General features: G+C 32.7%; 2 protein-coding genes and 1 pseudogene across 4 annotated transcripts; 2 read left to right on the forward strand and 1 right to left on the reverse strand.

The window, feature by feature from the left end:
- Positions 1-811, reverse strand: LOC111282754 (photosystem II reaction center proteins PsbY, chloroplastic-like). Its single transcript, XM_022870990.2, has one exon. The coding sequence runs from the start codon at positions 686-688 to the stop codon at positions 83-85; it is 606 nt and encodes a 201-aa protein (XP_022726725.2). The 5' UTR covers positions 689-811; the 3' UTR covers positions 1-82.
- Positions 812-3,017: 2,206 nt separating this feature from the next.
- On the forward strand, positions 3,018-8,953 carry LOC111281519 (uncharacterized; annotated as a pseudogene).
- Positions 8,954-13,161: 4,208 nt separating this feature from the next.
- Positions 13,162-18,015, forward strand: LOC111282715 (ultraviolet-B receptor UVR8-like). 3 transcript variants are annotated; one of them, XM_022870937.2, is made up of 7 exons: positions 13,162-13,299; positions 14,796-14,835; positions 14,962-15,242; positions 15,342-15,691; positions 15,776-16,177; positions 16,596-16,980; positions 17,512-18,015. In XM_022870937.2, the coding sequence occupies exons 3-7, from the start codon at positions 15,018-15,020 to the stop codon at positions 17,752-17,754; spliced, it is 1,605 nt and encodes a 534-aa protein (XP_022726672.2). In that variant the 5' UTR covers positions 13,162-13,299; positions 14,796-14,835; positions 14,962-15,017; the 3' UTR covers positions 17,755-18,015. The 3 variants fall into 3 exon arrangements, with proteins under 3 accessions (XP_022726672.2, XP_022726668.2, XP_022726665.2); XM_022870933.2 differs by lacking the exon at positions 13,162-13,299 and adding an exon at positions 13,367-13,959; XM_022870930.2 differs by lacking the exon at positions 13,162-13,299 and adding an exon at positions 14,364-14,685.
- Positions 18,016-18,795: the final 780 nt, after the last annotated feature.

Here is an 18,795-nt window from a genome sequence, read left to right on the forward strand (position 1 = left end):
TTTGTTTTAAGAGAAAGTTTCATTGATATAAGGTGCAGTTACAGGTAATTTACATGCCATCACACACAACAAAATCCATATCTCACTGAGACCTCATCCTGTTGAGCTGGTTCAAAGCCGGTTGCAGAATGTTGTAGGCCACCCAAAGAAGAGCTGGAGCTACAACGAAAAGAAGAAGGGTACCTCTGTTGTCACTAGATGCAGCATCAGCAATCATGGCAATTTCACTTGCTGATGCTTCTGGAGTTGACATGAATCCTGATGCGGCCAATCCTCCAAGTCCTAGTCCAATGATCACCCCCTTGGTGCTTCTCATCCGGTCCAGCTGATTAAGTGCTGGCCGGAGGATGTTAAAAAGCACCCAAGCGATGGCTGGGATTATGGGAAGCAATAGAGCTAGCCCACGGTTATCTCCTTCGGCTATTTCAGCAATCTGTTCTGCAGCATAGGCAGGATCGCATGAGCTCAAGGTTGAAAAAATAGCTCCAGCAATGGCAGTGCCGGCTAGTGAAGAAGCGAGGTTTGAGTTGTCAGATGGTTTAGAGATGGTGAGGCCTTTGGGGAGGTTGTGCATGGAGAGAAGGGAGATGGGTTTTGCGGTTGGCTTTGTTGGGTTGATCATCTTGCTTGAGCTAATGCTCAGGCATTTTGCATTGAGCATGGCCATTGTAGCTACGCTTGCTGCCATTTGATGTTTGGGTTCAGTTGGCTTCGGCTGAGGATTAGGCTTTTGGCATATAGATCTGATGTCAAGCGAATCAAATGAGGTCCAATAGAATTATGCTCTCTGGATTCTTCTCTATCCAGAGAGTGTGATTGGTGAGATATGGACCTTACGTTTCCTTATCGCCTCCCTCCTATCACTTTACTTCTTAATGTCAATATGTGAACTGATTTAGACCCTAAACATAGTATTAAAATCACAAAGGTTTAAGACATTTATCCAACTTAGAATTAATTTGAGAAGTTATTTATCAGTTCAATGTTTCAAATAACACATTTTAAATTATTATTTGGATAAATTATTAAAAAAAATTTAAACTTTATCATTTTATTTAGATAAATTTATGTATTTTTATTGTATCTAAATAAATTTTTATTTTTTTATTTGCATCCAAGTATATCTTTTTTTCACAACAAATTTTAATTTATGTGAAGGATTTACTTAGGAATAAATTAATGGATAAACTTTTTTATATAATTAAAATTTATAGATTTATTTAAATATAAAATAAAAATTAAGAATTTATTTAAATATAAAATAAAAATTAAGAATTTATTTAAATATAACAAAAATATAAAAATTTATCTAAACAAAATAATAAAATTGAACAATTTATTTTTTTAACCTTACTATTTTTTTCAATTGAACCAACAATATTGTTGTGTTGACCACCAAGTAAGCAACTATTTTAACTGGTTTCACATTTATCTGACACCAAACAAATCAATTGGCCACTTCAACACACGTAAAATATAGTAAAAGGTCGATCAAGCAGGTAAGACATTCTGTCCATTCCTTCTAGCTTGCCTACTCTGTCTCTCTCTCTCCCCATTTTTGTCTTCCTCCTTTCTAACACTTTCTTGACTTAAGCGTTACAGTGCACCCTAAAAAAATTACTATTTTCAGTGTTTCCTGACCATTCCTTTCATGATAGATCATACAAACATTCCACGTCAACCGTCCTATTCAGCCTCCGACGGATCCCCTAGTCACCAGACATGAAAATGCATCCAACTACTTAACTAGCTAAATCTATCAACCATCGTTGAGGGAGTTAGCTGAACAGTGAGTTGAAAGGTGAGGTGGAAGGATATTGGACTTGTAACAAGAAAAATACGATTAAAAAGTGTTGAAATTGAGCTTTTAAGATACGTTTTAACGTTAAAGTCAATCAAATGTAAAAAATTAGACTTAAAACCAAAAAAAATAAGTTGGAAACAATAATGAAGAAAGTGTAAGAGGTTAGGTTTAAAATAATATTTCTGAATCTCATTTTATTTTTTATATAAGACATATAGTGATGACAAGACGTAAGTAAATGATAATTAATGAAAATTTTATGTGAAATTAAAAGAAATTTGATGTGAATTGAGAATGAACAATGTTTAATAATTTGAAATAAATTAAATTATCGTGAGATGATTTGCTGATAAAATTTTAACGAAGATATTTGAACAAACTGTCTCTATAAAAAAAAGAAATCGAAATAGTCAAGCAAGACAAAGAGCCTAAATGTCGATCTTCCTTAAAAATGTGCTGAATTGACGTGGAAGTTGATCGCCTTAACTAAACAATTAGGCCTAACACACGTAAATAAGCAAATACAGAACGGCCTAATTATCTGGTGAAAACCTTTTATAGGGCTAGCAATTATCAATAGTTTTAGTCCAATGGCTCATATACCCAGTGAAGCCTAAAATCTAGCTTAATCTGTAGAAGCCCAAGCTCCAAGGCTGAAGTCTGAAGATCAATCCCATCTTGGGTTTCTCTGTCTTCCTCCGGGTTCCACGCTTTGTCAACCGCCAGCAGCTCAGAGTTCATGGGAACTGGAAAAGTCTTGTAATAAGTTTGACATCCTACCATTTATTATAGGGACACAATCTGACAAGCTGCTTCTCATGGCTAGCTCATGCCTATTGCTATTAGAAGTAACATTTAAAATGAACCAGAATTCTATATTTGGACATGTTCATCTTCCAAAACTTGACTACACAGCATCACAGCACATCCCACCTTCTCCTAACTTGATATGAAAGCCTTTTTTTACACATCATAAAATTCCTCAATTTTTTATATCAGTAATATTTTGTGAAACTTAAATTGGTTTGCAACAAACATGTGCTATATGTGATATTTTTCAACACCTATGTTGAGCCATATTTTCAAAAAATATATATATAATTATAACTTATAATACGATTAAAATTGAAATTAATTTATTTATACTATTATTCTTAAGATATTATACTACTAAACAAAACAATTCTTAAGATATTTTGGATTATACTGATAAACCACTACTACTAAACAAAACAATGACTGGCTTTCAGGAATAACCAGTTCCAAGGAAACTATTTTCAAGGTAACTAAAAAATGTTTTCTTTCTTTTTTCCCTATTTCTTTTTAAAGTTATGGTAATGAATTACTGTTGTTTGGATTGAATCCATTCAGGTTTTAAAAGATGGGTTATTGGCTTTGCATGTTCTGTACGCTTATGGTTTTGCTAGTATACTACTGACTGTGCTTGTCAAGGCTACTACATTTCCTTGGACTAGGAAACAGCTATGTTATTTGTGATAAAACCAGACAATACAATAGACCCAAATTAGGAATAGAGGTGTTAATCCTCCAATCAATATTTGTTTATTTATTTTTTCGATTATGTATTTTTTTTATTTTAAACTAATTTATTTCATAGGAAAATAAGTGGTTTGTGTTTAGTGAATGTATTCTCACAAATTTGTTTTTGCGCATAGGTAGAATCTGCAATGGCTATGCGTTCATTACAGCCTCAAATAAAGGTTATTCAGCAGTGGTATGTGGGAGATCAGGTGAAATTTTGCATTTTGTTTAAACAGGAAGGGCTCATGGCTCTATTATTTTTTGGTTAATTTGCCTAATGAATCTGATGCATAGTTCTGGTAGTTTGGCATGATAAGTTAAATGGATGCTCATTGCTTTGACGGTAAAAGAAAGAAAGAAGGAAAAAAAAGAGGATATCATTGAATGTTTACAGCTTTGGATTGTTTGATGTATTTTTTTTTTTCCTTATATTTGAAGCCATTTTAATCTTTGAGCTGCTTTTCTTCTATACTTGCGGGAGAGAATTCAACTTGAAATTGCTAGATTATATAAACTAGCTGGGATAAACCCATTGGCAGGTGTTCATTATACATGTCTGCATAACAATGCCTTTAATTTCAGTAACTTATTAGATCCCGCATTAACCTCTTTTCTAAAACTTTTGCATTCCACATACTTTTATTTTTAAGTTTATTTTCAGCATTTCTTTCAGTGGTACTTTTCCATTTCCATTATGTTCTATCTCTATTGTAGGGCTTTAAGAAAGTTTTGGACTTTGTGGATGTATATGTGTGTGTATGTGGCAGAAATTCAGATCATTGAATATAGAACTTAATAATAGTAAATGGATTACTACTATCTTTTGTTTTGATGCCCTTTTGGCTTTTGTTGATGAGGCATGTCAAAAACAATTCTACTTTATACAAACAAGAAAGACATGGCATGAGATTTATCTTTGCATCTGTTTGCTTGTAAAGTTTATGTCATCTTCCTGCGTTACAGCACCTTTTATACTTCATCTTTGTTGGAGATTAATTCCATCTGCTTTTCTTTGTTTTCTCTCTACAGGATGCCTACCTACTCTTGCCACAATTCCAGTGTGGATTGGGCTTTATGGAGCTTTGTCAAAATGTTTAGATGAGGTAGTATGCTATTTGTGTTGGTTTGCCACTTTTAACCTTCTCTTGCCTTCATCTATCTCTCATGTCTAATTGTGTGTTTGCATCTTTCGCTAATGAACTCCTCACAGAAGGGTTCTTTTTGGATACTCTCCCTCGCTGGTCCAACTACAATTGCTGCTTGACAGAACAGCAGTGATATCTCTTGGCTTTTCCTATTTGTAGTAAATGCCTTAATTTGTAGATATTATTGCAGTTATACATATATATATATATATTTTTTATGTTAAATTTAATGGTTCAAAATCTCTTGACTAATTGTGAAAATTTTATCTGAAAGTGCTAACATTTATTCTGATTCTTGGTGGTGTGGTTGTTTTCTTAGGATGGACACCCACCCCTTGGATGGTCAGATACATTGGCATATCTTGTGTTGCCTGTTTTGCTGGTTGTCTCACAGTACATCTCTCTCCAGATCATGCAATCAGCACAGGTTTGTCATTCCATCATTAACAAGAATGCTTGTATGTCAGTTCTTTTAACAATGACGGAACTTAATACTAAAATCCCCAATTCAAGATTATTTCTTTTGTTAAAATAGAATTTATTAAAATTGTGAACGATAGTTATTTTTAAGGTCCCTTCGCTTTGTTTCTATATGTCATACTTAAAAAAGGTGTTGACTAGAGTATGAGAAACATGATAATTAGCAGAGTCGCATTGCTTTCCTAGTTTTTCATATTTAAGTTAAACTGACTTGGATCTGATTTTAAGAAGAATGAGATCTTAAATCTAAATTTATAATCTCTTCCATAACAATGTGTAGCCATTTTTCTTATCTTTATGACTTTTTTCATGTAAATTGTATTAGTGAAAATTTTTTTCACCTTTTTCTTATTGATGATTCTGATTTTTTTTCTAATCGTAATGGTGCTTGAATTACTGTTTCATCATTGGGAGAGTTGCAAGTAATATTTGTTTAACTGCTAATTGTTGCTTACTTTTCATCTACCTTTTAAGATGACTTGGGAAGCTTTCAGCTCCATGATGTATAAACTACTTAAATTGAGGCTAGAACTGATTTACTTTTATCTAACTTTTTTTTTCTCAGGGCAATGATCCAAACATGAAGAGCTCTCAAGCCCTGACTAAGTTCCTCCCTGTTATGATTGGTTATTTTGATCTTTCAGTTCCTTCTGGTCTAAGTCTATACTGGTAAGCAGCTGCAAAGCCTTCCTTTTTAAAGTATTATAAGATACACAACTTTATGTTGCATTGCTTTTTGTAATCCTTACTTATCAAAACCTTTGCCTATGTCTCTAACCTTAATTATGTATTTGCAGGTTCACAAATAACATATTAAGTACTGCACAACAAGCACAGCTTCAAAAGTTAGGGGGTGCAAAGAATCTGGCGAAGCAACTTAATGATGATATCATCAAGGAAGAGCTCTTCAGAAGCCTCTCCCTGAATTGAATGCCACAAGAAAGGAGGTCAAACAAGAAGAAAAGTTGACACCAGAGGGGTAGCAACCTGGTGAAAGGTACTGTTAAATTTGGTGACTTTGGAATGGACATTTTTTAAGTACAGTTGCTTATAGATCTTATGTTTTATATCTTCCAGGTTTAAACAGCTAAAGGAGCAAGAGGCCAGAAGAAGACGGCAAAGAGAAGAAGAAAGGAGGAAAGCTCAAGAGGCAGCAGCCAAAGCTGATAGATTAACAAATGAGGGACATGATATAGACAGTAGCATCATTGATAAGGAAAATGGTGCTGGAACTGGCTTAAGCACTAAAAAGAATGAGAAATATCAATCTATGGCAGGCAAAGGTTCCTCCAATGTAGGAGTTGTGAATGGTGACCCCTCTACTCAGGACTTGTAGGAAGATCAAAGGAAAGCTTTCTCGTTTAGCAAGAACAGTGAATTTTGGAACATATAGAGAAGGTATGACTGTTAGTTGGCTCGGAAACATTCTTGAATCTTGTTTGCTATTTCCCTCTTCATAGAAAGAAAATTACAGAAAATCCTTGGCTGCTGAAGGGCAAGGCAGTCACAAAATTTTGTTTCGTATGTTACAGAGAATCCTTAGAATTAAGTCATTCAGAAAAAAAAAAATGCAGTTGAAGTTTACTAATTGGGCAATTTAATGTTTAGTTTCCACCTGCATGTGACTTGTAGCCTGCAATCACTTTATGTTCAATCAACCTGGATCATTATTTTACAGCATTTGTGGATTCATCCTTCAATAGTGTCTTCTTTTGGGATCTTTTATATCCAGACCAGAATTCACAACTGCATATGCCTCCTCACGCTAATAGCTTTTATTGTCTTTGTTTCATTGTTTCCCATCCTCACACCCTTGCTTTATTAATAAAACTTCAAAGGATTGAACACAGGATTCGCATATACACGCATCTTCTAGCACAAATCTTGAGTGGAAGAGCTTGATGTTAGAAAAGTCTTCTTTTTGTTTTGTTTAGTTTTTTTTTTGTCAATCATTTTTCGTTTTTATCAAAGATTTTTATCAATTTTCTATATATTTCAATATGTATCTTAGGAAACGGTTGAAGTATACACTAAATATTCCGAAGCACACAGGAAGCTAGGAGAGAGTGAGAAAAAAGAGCAACATGGTAATGATGAAGTCAGTATCTCAAGTCAACCAAGAGTGACAGGACCAGTTGATTTGCCTGGTAATTTGGATACAGGGAGCAGAATGATACTCCTAGCTCCATCGAAAGTCGTTGCAGCTCATCAACCATCATGAATATGTTCAAAATCGAGTGTGTAACGCTTGATGGTATTTCTCTAGATGGAGGGTATGTTTCCCTTTGGTGATATCTGGTTTATAGCTGGCGCATTTGCAGAAACAGCTCTACATGCAAAATACAGGGCAATATAAGAATTTGTTGGTTTCAGTTTCTGATATGAAGTGGGATTCTTCGATCTGATGAGAGGCGTCAAGAATAGGTACTTGCTCAGATTTGCAAATCTGATCCGACCCAATTCAAGGATATTATTATAAATAAATATATTTTTATTTAATTTTAATTTTAAAACATGTTTAAAATATTAATATAAAAATATTATTTAATATTTTAGTATGTAATAAAAATAATTTAAATAGACCGATCTTGAACCAAACTTAAATTTTTAATATGTCAATTCGGTCAACTCATTCATGAACACTTATGAATCCAACATACATAAAAAATTATTCTGAAAGGGATTTATTTCCTTCATTCATCTCTCCTTGAGGCTCCAAAAGGTCGATCATCCTCATGGGCATGGAGTAGTTTATATGAAGGGATTGATGTCTTAAGGAAGGGAACCCGCTGGAATGTGTGTAATAGATGAGAGACATTTTAATTTGGCAAGATAAATGGGTTCCGACTTTTCGATCTTTCCAATTCTCTTTGACCAAACCTTTGGAGAATGGTCTTACACTGGTCCATCACTTGATTGATCCGGCTAGGAAGGCATGGAGTTTATTGAAAGTGTTTCAGTGAGGAAGAGGTCAAAGCAATCAAGATTATTCCCTTAGGCCACCTTAATGGGAGTAATTCTCTGGTTTGGCACTTCTCAAAGGATGGGAGTCAGTCTGTCAAATCCGGTTTTAAGTTTCTCGAAAACAATTCCTCCTTTAGCGGCACTAGAAGCTCGAGTGAATGGGAACAACTTGATCATAGGTTTTGTATGGAGAGCGTGCCATAATACCTTAGCCACGAGGGAGAATTTGATACAAAGGAAGATTCCTGTGTCCAATGTCTGATGTAGGTGTGATAAAGAGATTGAATCCCTTGAGCATATTCTTTTCTTTTGCTCGTTTGCAGAAGCTGTCTGGGGTACCTCATCTTTCAATTATAGGCCGAAAAAGGAAGGTTTTGTAGGTTTCCATAAATGGTGGAATGATGTGGTTTGACACCTCCCTGAGGTTGACTCCTTTTATGCATAAGGGCCGTTAGCGTGCTTATGCTAGCATATTTGGAAAGCGAGGAATGATTTTCTCTTCTAGGGCTTTTTGGGCGATCCGGTTGTTTCCTGGCAAGTTGCATTACGAGGTTTTCATAAGTATTACGAGGAGCATGCTGGTTCTACTCGTTTGCCTATCATCACAACGATTCTTTCTCAATGGCAAAAAACCCTACCCGTGGATCAAGGTCAATTGTGATGCCTTATTTGATCCCTTCTTAAAAAGGTAGGTATTGCCGCGATTGCCAAAGATGATAATGGCTGTGTTATTGATGGAACCAACGCACTGGTAAATGCAGAATTTGCACTGGTGACTGAAGCCTTAGTTCTAAGGTTAGGTTGCATTCTTATTGATAAAGGGGGATGGAGAAATGTCATTCTGGAATCTGACAATGAAGAGTTTATCCGACGTTTGAACTCTGGTTTGAAGCAAGGAAGCTGGGAAACGATGGCAATTGAAGAGGAGATAAGGGTACTCAAAGCAGGTTGGCAGTCTTCATGCTCTGCCATGTTCGTAGGGAAGCTAATTGTGCAGTTGACTGCGTTGCTAGGATGACTCGACAGAGGAGATGTCCTGTTAACTTGGTTTTTTACTTGCCGTCTATCTTGGATTTGTTTTCATTGTAATGTTTTAACCAGTGTGTTGTGGTTATCCAAGAACAAAAAAAAAAAGAAAAGCCTTTGAACACGTGCCCTTGTCAAATTTGACACTCCGGCCTTTGAGGGCTTTCTGCGCTCTTGGCTGAAGGCCTAAGTAGCCGAAAAAGTCTTCGATTCTACGTATATGGGCAATAAGATTTGCATAATGTAAGATTGGACGTTATAATGGTAAAATTGAAATTAAAGATGAAAATATATATTTAGATGTAAATATAATAATTATCCTCATTACTTAACTTTTTTCCTTTTTATTTTTTAGTTAAAATTATAAAATAATTTTATTAATTTAATTTAATAAATAAAAGTTATTATTATATAATAAACTAGTAAATAAATCAATTTTAATTATTTATTGGCAAAATTATTATTTAACTTAAAAATAATTTAATAAAATTTCAATTATTTATTAATTCTATAAGTATTAAATAATTTAAAATTTTATTATATAAAATTTTTAATCAACTTCTTTAATGTCATTTTTTTCATAATAATTTATCTTATTATTTATCATTATATTTACATTCAAACATATATCTCATTATTAATTTTATTTTTATCATTACAATAATTAATCTCATATTTATTATTATTTTTAATGTTATAAAAATAAAATTTATCATCCTTCCTAATAAATCCTAAAAAAATTATAAATAATTACTTGGCATGAAATTATCCAAATGCATTCCACAATCTATTTATTAGTCCTGAAAAGAAGCTGGATTCCTTCAGACATAAAATCCAAGCCAGCCCATAATCAACCAATGCTGCATAGGATACCGTTCCGGAGACAAGACTTTAAGACTATAAAGAAGCTCAGAAAATCAAAAGAAATTTGAGTGCCTTGGCGTATACGATGAGAACTTAGTTAAACCTCTTTTTAATTTCATGGAAGTTACAGGCTTGACAAGAAAAGTCTTAGATTCAATTATCTTGCGGTTTGGTAATGGTCCCCCTATTCACTTGCAGGGTTTATTAAAACACTGTCACAATTGCAAACTTTTTATACGTAATTCGTGTAGAAAAAAAAAAGAAAAAAGCATGGTAACTTGTCAGTCACACTAGACTTATTTAATATTGAAGTTGACAATGTCTTGTAAGAAATTGGGAAAGTCTCCAATTCCTCATGTCCCCAATAATTTGATAAGGAACCGTCATTAAATCTCACACATTGGGTTTCTTCAGCATGCAGCAGCATCTCCGTGATGTGTTTAAGTGTTCAACAACGATGGGAGATCCCGGTTTCAAGTTTGCAGGACAAATAGTCAAATGGCAAAATCCTTTTCTTCACTTAATGGATTGCCTTCTTTGACTCTTTCTTTCTTTCTTTCTTTTTTTTTTAATAATTTACAATCTTATGGACATTTAAATAATTAATATCAATAAAATCATTGCTTGTAATGCTGCAATAAATGGGTGCTTTGTCCACAATTATTTGACAGGGCAGGCAACACTCATCAAACATATAACTATTCCAAAGATTCCATAGCTTAAACCTAACAATTTCGTCATCGAGCACATATAAGGTTGGCATCGGATCGAATTCGAGGTGGATTTTGTTAGCTTCGAACTCGATCTTACCGAAATTTTTTTTATTTTTTTATACTCAAATCTGATATCGACTTGATACTATATAAATCGTATTCAATCTGATTCGACCTAAAATTAATAAAATATTATTTTTTAAATATAAAATATTTAAAAATATTATTATATAAATATATATAAATAATTAATTAAAAAATAATTTTTTATATAATATCAAGTCGGATCAGGTCAGGTTTGCTTAAAACTCGAACCTGACCCGACCCCGATTGTTTCATAACCTTACTCGACCCGACCCAAAACTAAAATTTAAAAAAAAAAAAACCGATCTCATAAGATCGAATTGGATCGAAATTTATCGAGAACGAATTAAATTACCGACCCTAAATACAGATGCTACTCATGAGGTATTCCTCAACCTTCTTTTCTGCTTGATGCAACTTAATTTGCAAAACTTTATTAAAAACCTCAACAAGAAACAAAGATCATAATGCATTGATATTGGTAAGCTTACTTTCAAGTACTTAATAAGTTTTTATAATATATATATATATAAATAAAAACTGTCGATATATTTATTAATTTTATCAACAAAAATAATATATAAAAAAAATTTTTCATTCAAAATCTTTTGATTTTTAATATTTGTAGGTGCTCATGAACATCCTACGGCCACTTGGATCTGTCTCTATTGTTGGATTCCACCACTTTTTAAAAATAATTGTACTATATAAATTAATTCGATTAAATTTAAACCCGTATTAATAATTTATTAAGCTCCTTTACATGTTGCATGAACATGTACGTTCCGAAATAAAGATGCAAGCTTTTCCAGAAGAGGACAATGTTCCAGTATATTTCTTATTTTTATTAAGTTTTTAAAAATCTTGCAAATAATGGAAGATGAAGCTGCTTATACAATATTTGTTTTGCTAAATTAAAAATTAATAACAAATAAATTTAATCATTCTATTTTAGAAATATAAATCAATCAAATATAAATAAATTTTGTTATATTCGTAATATATTTATTTAATTAATAAATTTTAAAATATTATTTATAATTTTTTATTAAATAATAAACGAATATAAAGTAATAAAAATTAAACTTATTTACGAATTATTCAACGAAATTTTTGTTCATTTACTCTTATATTGCTTTCGTAAGGGTAAAAGAGTTTGTATAATATTTAATATAATACCATTTCAAGGAAGCTAAAGTGGGAAAGGGAAGGTAAGAAGAAAATGATTTACCTTTTCTGCCTAGTAAAATTTTGGCAGTTACCAAGGTTATAACAAGTCTTTGTTACGTGCAAAAATTTACTGCATGCATTACTCGCATGTAAGTCATTTTCTTTGTCTTTGCCTGAAAGTTGTAGCATCATGAAAACTTTTGTTTCCTGCTTTAAACAAATGACATCTAATGAATCGTGCATTAGAAATAGAATTTATATGTTATCTATAACTTCTATGTCAGAATCGTGCATGATGGATCAAAGTTTTCGTTTCAAACAGTGTTTGATGCGATCGTTACTCAAAAAATTATGATAATTTATGTATAATGATTAAATTATTGTATTTAGTAATCACTTAATTTTACGTGATAACGAATCTGAATTATTAAAAATGATTCGATTATTACTTTGGAGGATGATCTAAATTCCATTTAAAGAGGTAAGAAACTTTTATCGTTAAAGTTAAATAATATATAAAATTAACAATAATTAATATTATTAATTTAATATGTGAATTAAAATTTTATTTGTTAAAAAATTAATTGTAATTATTTTATATTATAATGTTTATATTTTTTCATTAATATTAATTGTAACAAATTCAGAAACATTTTGTGTAATTTTTTAAAATTTATTTAAAATATAATCTTTTTTATTTTAATATATTAGTTTTATTTTCTAATTCAAAATTTTTTTACATAATTTATACTACAAATCTAGTTTACTATAAATAAACATGTTTTAATTTAATAATTTAATAATATTTATTATGAAGTAAATAAAATAATATTAATATTTTATATACAAATTATTATCTTTAAATAACATTAAATTCATTAATTTTTGTAGTTATTATAATGTGTATCTATTTTGATACTTTCAAATAAAATAATATTTGATTTTTAATAATATCAAATATAGTGATATTTAATTACTAAAAATTAATTATTTTAATCAAATAAAGTGATTTCAAATCACGAATAATAAAATCACCTTAATAATTAGATTATTTCGATAATTAAATTATTATAATAATCTTAAAAATGATATTAACAGTTAGACTTGACGATTTGAAAGATAATTCGGTGATACAATACAATATGAATAAAGAATACGAAAATAACATTATTTGTAATTTTAAAAAAATTATAAATAAATTTAATAAAATTAAAAAATTATATTTTATATTTTTATATTGACATGAATTATAATACGTAATTTTTGTATAAAATATAATACGAATATAATATTTTATAAGATATAATGACGAGAATTATTAAGTGCACTAAACGCTACTTTAAAAACCAAACTTGAAATCCTAAGATATTGAAGATCAAACCCAAAGTCTAGACTCAATGCATGCCACCAATAATGAGCTTGATGTGAAGACTTAGTGTTCTACCAGAAAATGAATAATGAGTGGAGACCTCGGAATTGGCTTCAGCGTGTTTTTTTCGATGATCAAGTCAGTAGCTATTTATCAATAAACTTTATTGGATAAACAAACTTGGTATTCCGATTGGAACCATAGATTTGTGAATGTGATAGAAGAATTCATGAATAATTTTATCACTAGTAGTTTGATTCATTTAGATCTTTAATTCATGATAACTCCTTTACTCTTTTGTCATCTTTAAGAGAAAAAGAAAAAAATTACCCACCTAAGATTTCGTTGAACCAGAGGTTGTGGTAAGTCAGTTACCATAGTTTAGAGGAAGTAGACGAGTAAATTTGTCTCGGAAAGCATAAATTTTTATGGGGGTGTAATGTAGTGAGAAAGACACCTCATCGCTTTAAAAAAATGTATAGATATTGAGAAGAAGAGAAACTCTTACCTCTAACACACCAATAAAGCTCGAAATCCCTCAAAAAAATAATAAATAAATAAATTCTCTACTTTTCTATTTGATTTTTCCTTCTTTAAAATCCCAATTACAATCCATTTTTCTAGTCCCTTTAGATGAAACAGAGAGAGCAGAGACTGTGTCTGATTAGATATACACCCACTTCCTTGTTCTTCCAATTTTGATCTAAATTTTGCGGTTTTCTTATTTTTGGGTTGTAATTCTCTTCAATTATTGACAGATGCAGATGGGTTTTGAGGAATCTTGGGTGTTTCTGATATGTAATTTTCATCTCTTTGTTGCTCTGACTTGATCTGTAATGACCATATTATAGAATTACTATAAGGAAAAAAAAAGTTGTTAAACATGTAATTCTGCTCTGTTCTTTGGATTCTCTTTTTTCTGCTTCTGATGGTTACGTGATCGAGTGTACTTTGTCAATTCTGATTATCTGATGGTTTTGATGACCTGGGTTTCTCAAAAAATGGATTATTGTGAAGAAAAATGCTTTTGTTTTTTATATCCCCTGTTTTTAGAACGGTTTGTGTTGATTTTGCTTGCCTGGTTAATTTTTGATCAGGTCAGTGATCGACATAACATTTTTTAGTAAGTTTACGTGAACAGGAGTGTCTCCTCCTTATTTGGGGAATTCTTTTCTTTCCGGGTTTTCTTTTGACTGTGGAATATCCTTTTCATGGAGAACTAGTATTCTTCTCTTCAAAGTTTTCTTCTTTCGGTGCTTCCTCTTTAAATTTCGTGGTTTAAACTTTCTGTTTTCTTTTTTTCCATATCTACGAGCTTTTCTTCCATTGTTTTTGTGGTTTTGGTGTCTCTGTGCTTGGCCATTTTTGCTCTCCGGTCTCAATTTGGATCATCCAACCTGTTCTTTTTTTTTTTGGTTTTGGCCAATCATTGGATGATCCGACTTTGCAAACTTATTTGGTTTTGATCATCTGAGCCTCTCCTATTGGATAACATTGCTCACTTGGTTTAAAATATAACCTTTGGTTTGTGATTTGTGAAATTATCACATAGTTTGTGGTTTAAAATATTTTCTTTTCTCTTGTTGTGATATAAGGAGTTTTCTGAGAATCCTTTTTTCCTTTTCTAATTGTAGGTTTGAGACTTGAAGTTTGCTGATCAATCCATTATTTAAGGTAGATATTTTTGGCACTTGTAGATTGAACTAATAAGTCAACAAAGTTTTAGTATTTAGGAGATAATTTGGATCATTGGAGGGTTTTTTTTAGTGATTATTGTACCCAATGTTTCCTAATTGTCAGCAATTTAGATCATCTCATTTGCCAAGTTTGGGCACTGCAAAACTTGGGCAGTGCCCATGGATGCCACAGCAAGCGGAAACCCTACTATACAATACCATAACATAACCGATCAACCAATTACTGCTATTGTTGCTGCTCCTGTACCCACATTTCAGCGACAAGTACGTCATTGCTTTGGGGACTCCACTCCTGGAGAATTCCCCTTAGCTGCCAATCCTTCCATTGTTCTTCATGTCCTCACCGCGTGTAATTTGGACCCTCAAGATCTTGCAAAACTAGAGGCGAGTTGATTTTTTCTTAACTTTTTTGAGCATGAGGCTCCTTTCAAATGTTAGAATTGATAATACTGGCTGATTTGATTATGTAAACATGTGTTCCAGGCAACATGCTCCTTCTTTAGGCAGCCGGCAAACTTTGCCCCTGATTATGAATTGTCCATATCGGAGCTTGCTGCTCTTGACATGTGCAGGAAAAGAGCTATATTTAAGCCAATGACTGATGAAGAACGTCAAAGTTTGAAGCAAAGATGTGGGGGATCGTGGAAATTGGTCCTGAGGTTTCTGCTGGCTGGGGAAGCATGTTGCAGGAGGGAGAAATCACAGGCAATTGCAGGGCCTGGTCACAGCATTGCTATAACTTCAACAGGAGTAGCTTACTCTTTTGGCTCTAATAGCTCTGGACAGTTAGGTCATGGCACTACTGAAGAAGAATGGCGGCCTCGGCAAATAAGGTTGCCAATATTTTTACCACTGTGTACGCCTGATGGTTTAAAAATGTAAATGCAAAGAGTTAACGGAACTCCATTATGTTGTAGATTTTTGCAAGGCATTCGAATTATCCAAGGTGCTGCTGGGGCTGGCAGGACAATGCTAATTAGTGATGCTGGGAGAGTTTATGCCTTTGGAAAGGATTCCTTTGGCGAAGCTGAATATGGGGTTCAAGGAACCAAACTAGTTACAACTCCACAGCCTGTTGAGTCTTTGAAAGACATATTTGTGGTGCAAGCTGCAATTGGAAACTTCTTCACAGCTGTATTATCCAGAGAGGGCAGAGTTTACACATTCTCTTGGGGCAAAGGTAGCAAGCTTGGACACCAGACTGATCCAAATGATGTGGAGCCCCAGCCTCTGTTGGGGGCACTGGAGAACATACCAGTGGTGCAAATTGCAGCTGGATACTGCTACCTTCTTTGCCTGGCTTGTCAACCAAGTGGCATGTTAGTTCATCTGAATACCTTTTGAAAAGGCTCCATAAATTTATTTTTAACCTGGCATGCAAACTGTTCGTACCATAATCCAAAAACCATTTTAACATCAGAGGGCAATGAATTAAATTACCTATGTCAAAAAATTCTTGATCTAGCAGAAGCATACTTCGGTTTCCTTACCTTTTTCTGGAAAAACTATCATATCTGAATTAGCTCTGAGAAAGGTTAGGATGACTTATCATCATAAATCTTTGAAATAATGAATGACAGCCCCGAATTATGAAATTACAATAGTATTGGACTTCTCTGGAACCTCGAAGTCCTTCCATCTTGTTGTTCCATATCTAGCCATATGTCATTATTTGATTATTTGAATGTGTTATAGGAATAATAACTTTGTGCTGTGCCTTTCTTTTGGAATATTTAGGTCAGTTTACTCTGTCGGGTGTGGCTTGGGTGGAAAGCTTGGACATGGCTCAAGAACTGATGAAAAGTACCCTCGATTAATTGAACAATTTCAACTTTTGAACCTTCAGCCAATGGTGGTTGCTGCCGGTGCTTGGCATGCCGCTGTTGTGGGTCGGGATGGAAGGGTTTGCACATGGGGTTGGGGACGTTATGGGTGCTTAGGTCATGGAAATGAAGAGTGTGAATCAGTTCCTAAGGTGGTAGAAGCATTATGCAAGGTCAAAGCAGTTCATGTCGCTACAGGGGACTATACAACCTTTGTGGTATCTGATGATGGTGATGTTTACTCTTTTGGTTGTGGGGAATCTGCTAGCCTAGGACATAATACTGGTGCTGAAGGACAGGTTTGAACTTCCCTTCCCTTTTAACTTTCTCTAGTGATTAATTTTGCTCTTATTTGGTTTTAGGGAAGATTGTCCATAATTTCCTGAATTATCAAATAAAGGTTTGCAGGATGCTTGACCTCAGATTAAGCCTCGAACCTTATGTTTTACACTATTTCACTATTTTCTAATAGTGATATGCACATAGGATGAATCCTGAAACAATTTTTGAAATGAAAAGGTTATCAACTATTTAAGTTAGTTTCAAAATTGCAACATTTGTTTGAGAGGTTACCTTTAAGAAAGTTCTAGATTTCAAAAGAAGTGATGCAGTGAAACCACAGCATCTGATGTGCATTCATCAATTAGGCTGTTGTCCTGAAGAACTGGCATTGCCTTTCTCCTGCACAGACTAGTTTTAATTGGACATTGATATTACAATGTGTCCTTGAACATGAGAAAGGAAGGGGTATATGAATTCATTGAGTGGCCAAAAGGAAAACAATTCATCCAGTAACTATCATTATTTTTTCTTTATTGCTTGTCTGGCAGGGAAACAGGCATGCTAATGTGTTGAGCCCCGAACTGGTAATGTCATTGAAGCAAGTGAATGAACGGGTGGTACAGATCAGCCTTACAAACTCAATATACTGGAATGCCCATACATTTGCACTCACCAAGTCAGGGAAGCTTTACGCATTTGGTGCAGGAGATAAAGGTCAGCTAGGCGTAGAGCTAGTTAACAACCAGACAGAAAGGGTAAACCCTGAGCGGGTTGATATTGATCTCAATTAGTAATTCAATGGGTTTCCCCTCCAGTCTCTTATACCATGTCCTCCTTTAGCTTATCAAGTCACATCACACATTGCATTTAGTGTTTAGGTTTACATGTTTACTTTTGTAAATAGAAACAAACAAAAGAATTGTGAAGATTTAAGTTAGGTAGCAAAGGGTCTAAGCAAATGCTACTGAGGTCGATTTCCTAAGAAAATGGTTAGCACATAGGCTTTAAGTTGTTGATAGTTTCCATTTATTACATATTTATGTTGAATTGCATTCTTAAATTCACTGATACTCAACTGATAGAAAATCGATGATTACAAAATGAAAATCATGTGGTTTTGGGTGAAGGGAATATGAAACTGAAAGGCGAGCAACTAGATTTGTACCAATGGACTTGCCCAAATACAAAAGTAATGCACCGGACAAAAGGCCCAACTAAAAACACAGAGCTGAAAAAGGGAATGGGAAGGAAAATTCCCAATCTTAGTACAAAATACTAAGATCATATTTGGCATATTAAATAATGAATATGATAAGATGATAATTATATTATATTATGTTTAATTTGTATTTAAATAAAGGGATAAGATTTTAAAATAGATTAATCATTCTCTTGGTATAAGATGATTTAATTTTTAAAAGTGAAAAAAAATTATATTTAATTTGTTGGATTAAATTTACATGTTTTATTATACTTTTAAAAATTATATCAATAATTTAAATTATATAAATTTTTAAAAAAAATAATTTTAATTAATAAATAAATTATTTTATCATAATTTTTATACGTATCAAAAATAAAATAAGGTAATATTATTTAATTTAATCTTATTTAAGATATTAATTTATCTTATCATAATTTTATGTATCAAACGCATCTTAAAATCTTTATTTTAAGCTTAGGGTTTAATGATTCAATATAAAATATAAAAGTTATTTAAGTTTAGAGTTTAAAGATTTTGACTATAATATGAAAATTATCATATTATAATTCATATCAATACATTAAATATGAAATATAATTTATAATTTTATTTTCGTTAAAATTTTAAA

Source organism: Durio zibethinus, chromosome 5 (genome assembly GCF_047325235.1).
Source record: "Durio zibethinus cultivar Kanyao isolate XHJ-2024 chromosome 5, ASM4732523v1, whole genome shotgun sequence".
NCBI classification, from domain to species: Eukaryota; Viridiplantae; Streptophyta; class Magnoliopsida; order Malvales; family Malvaceae; genus Durio; species Durio zibethinus.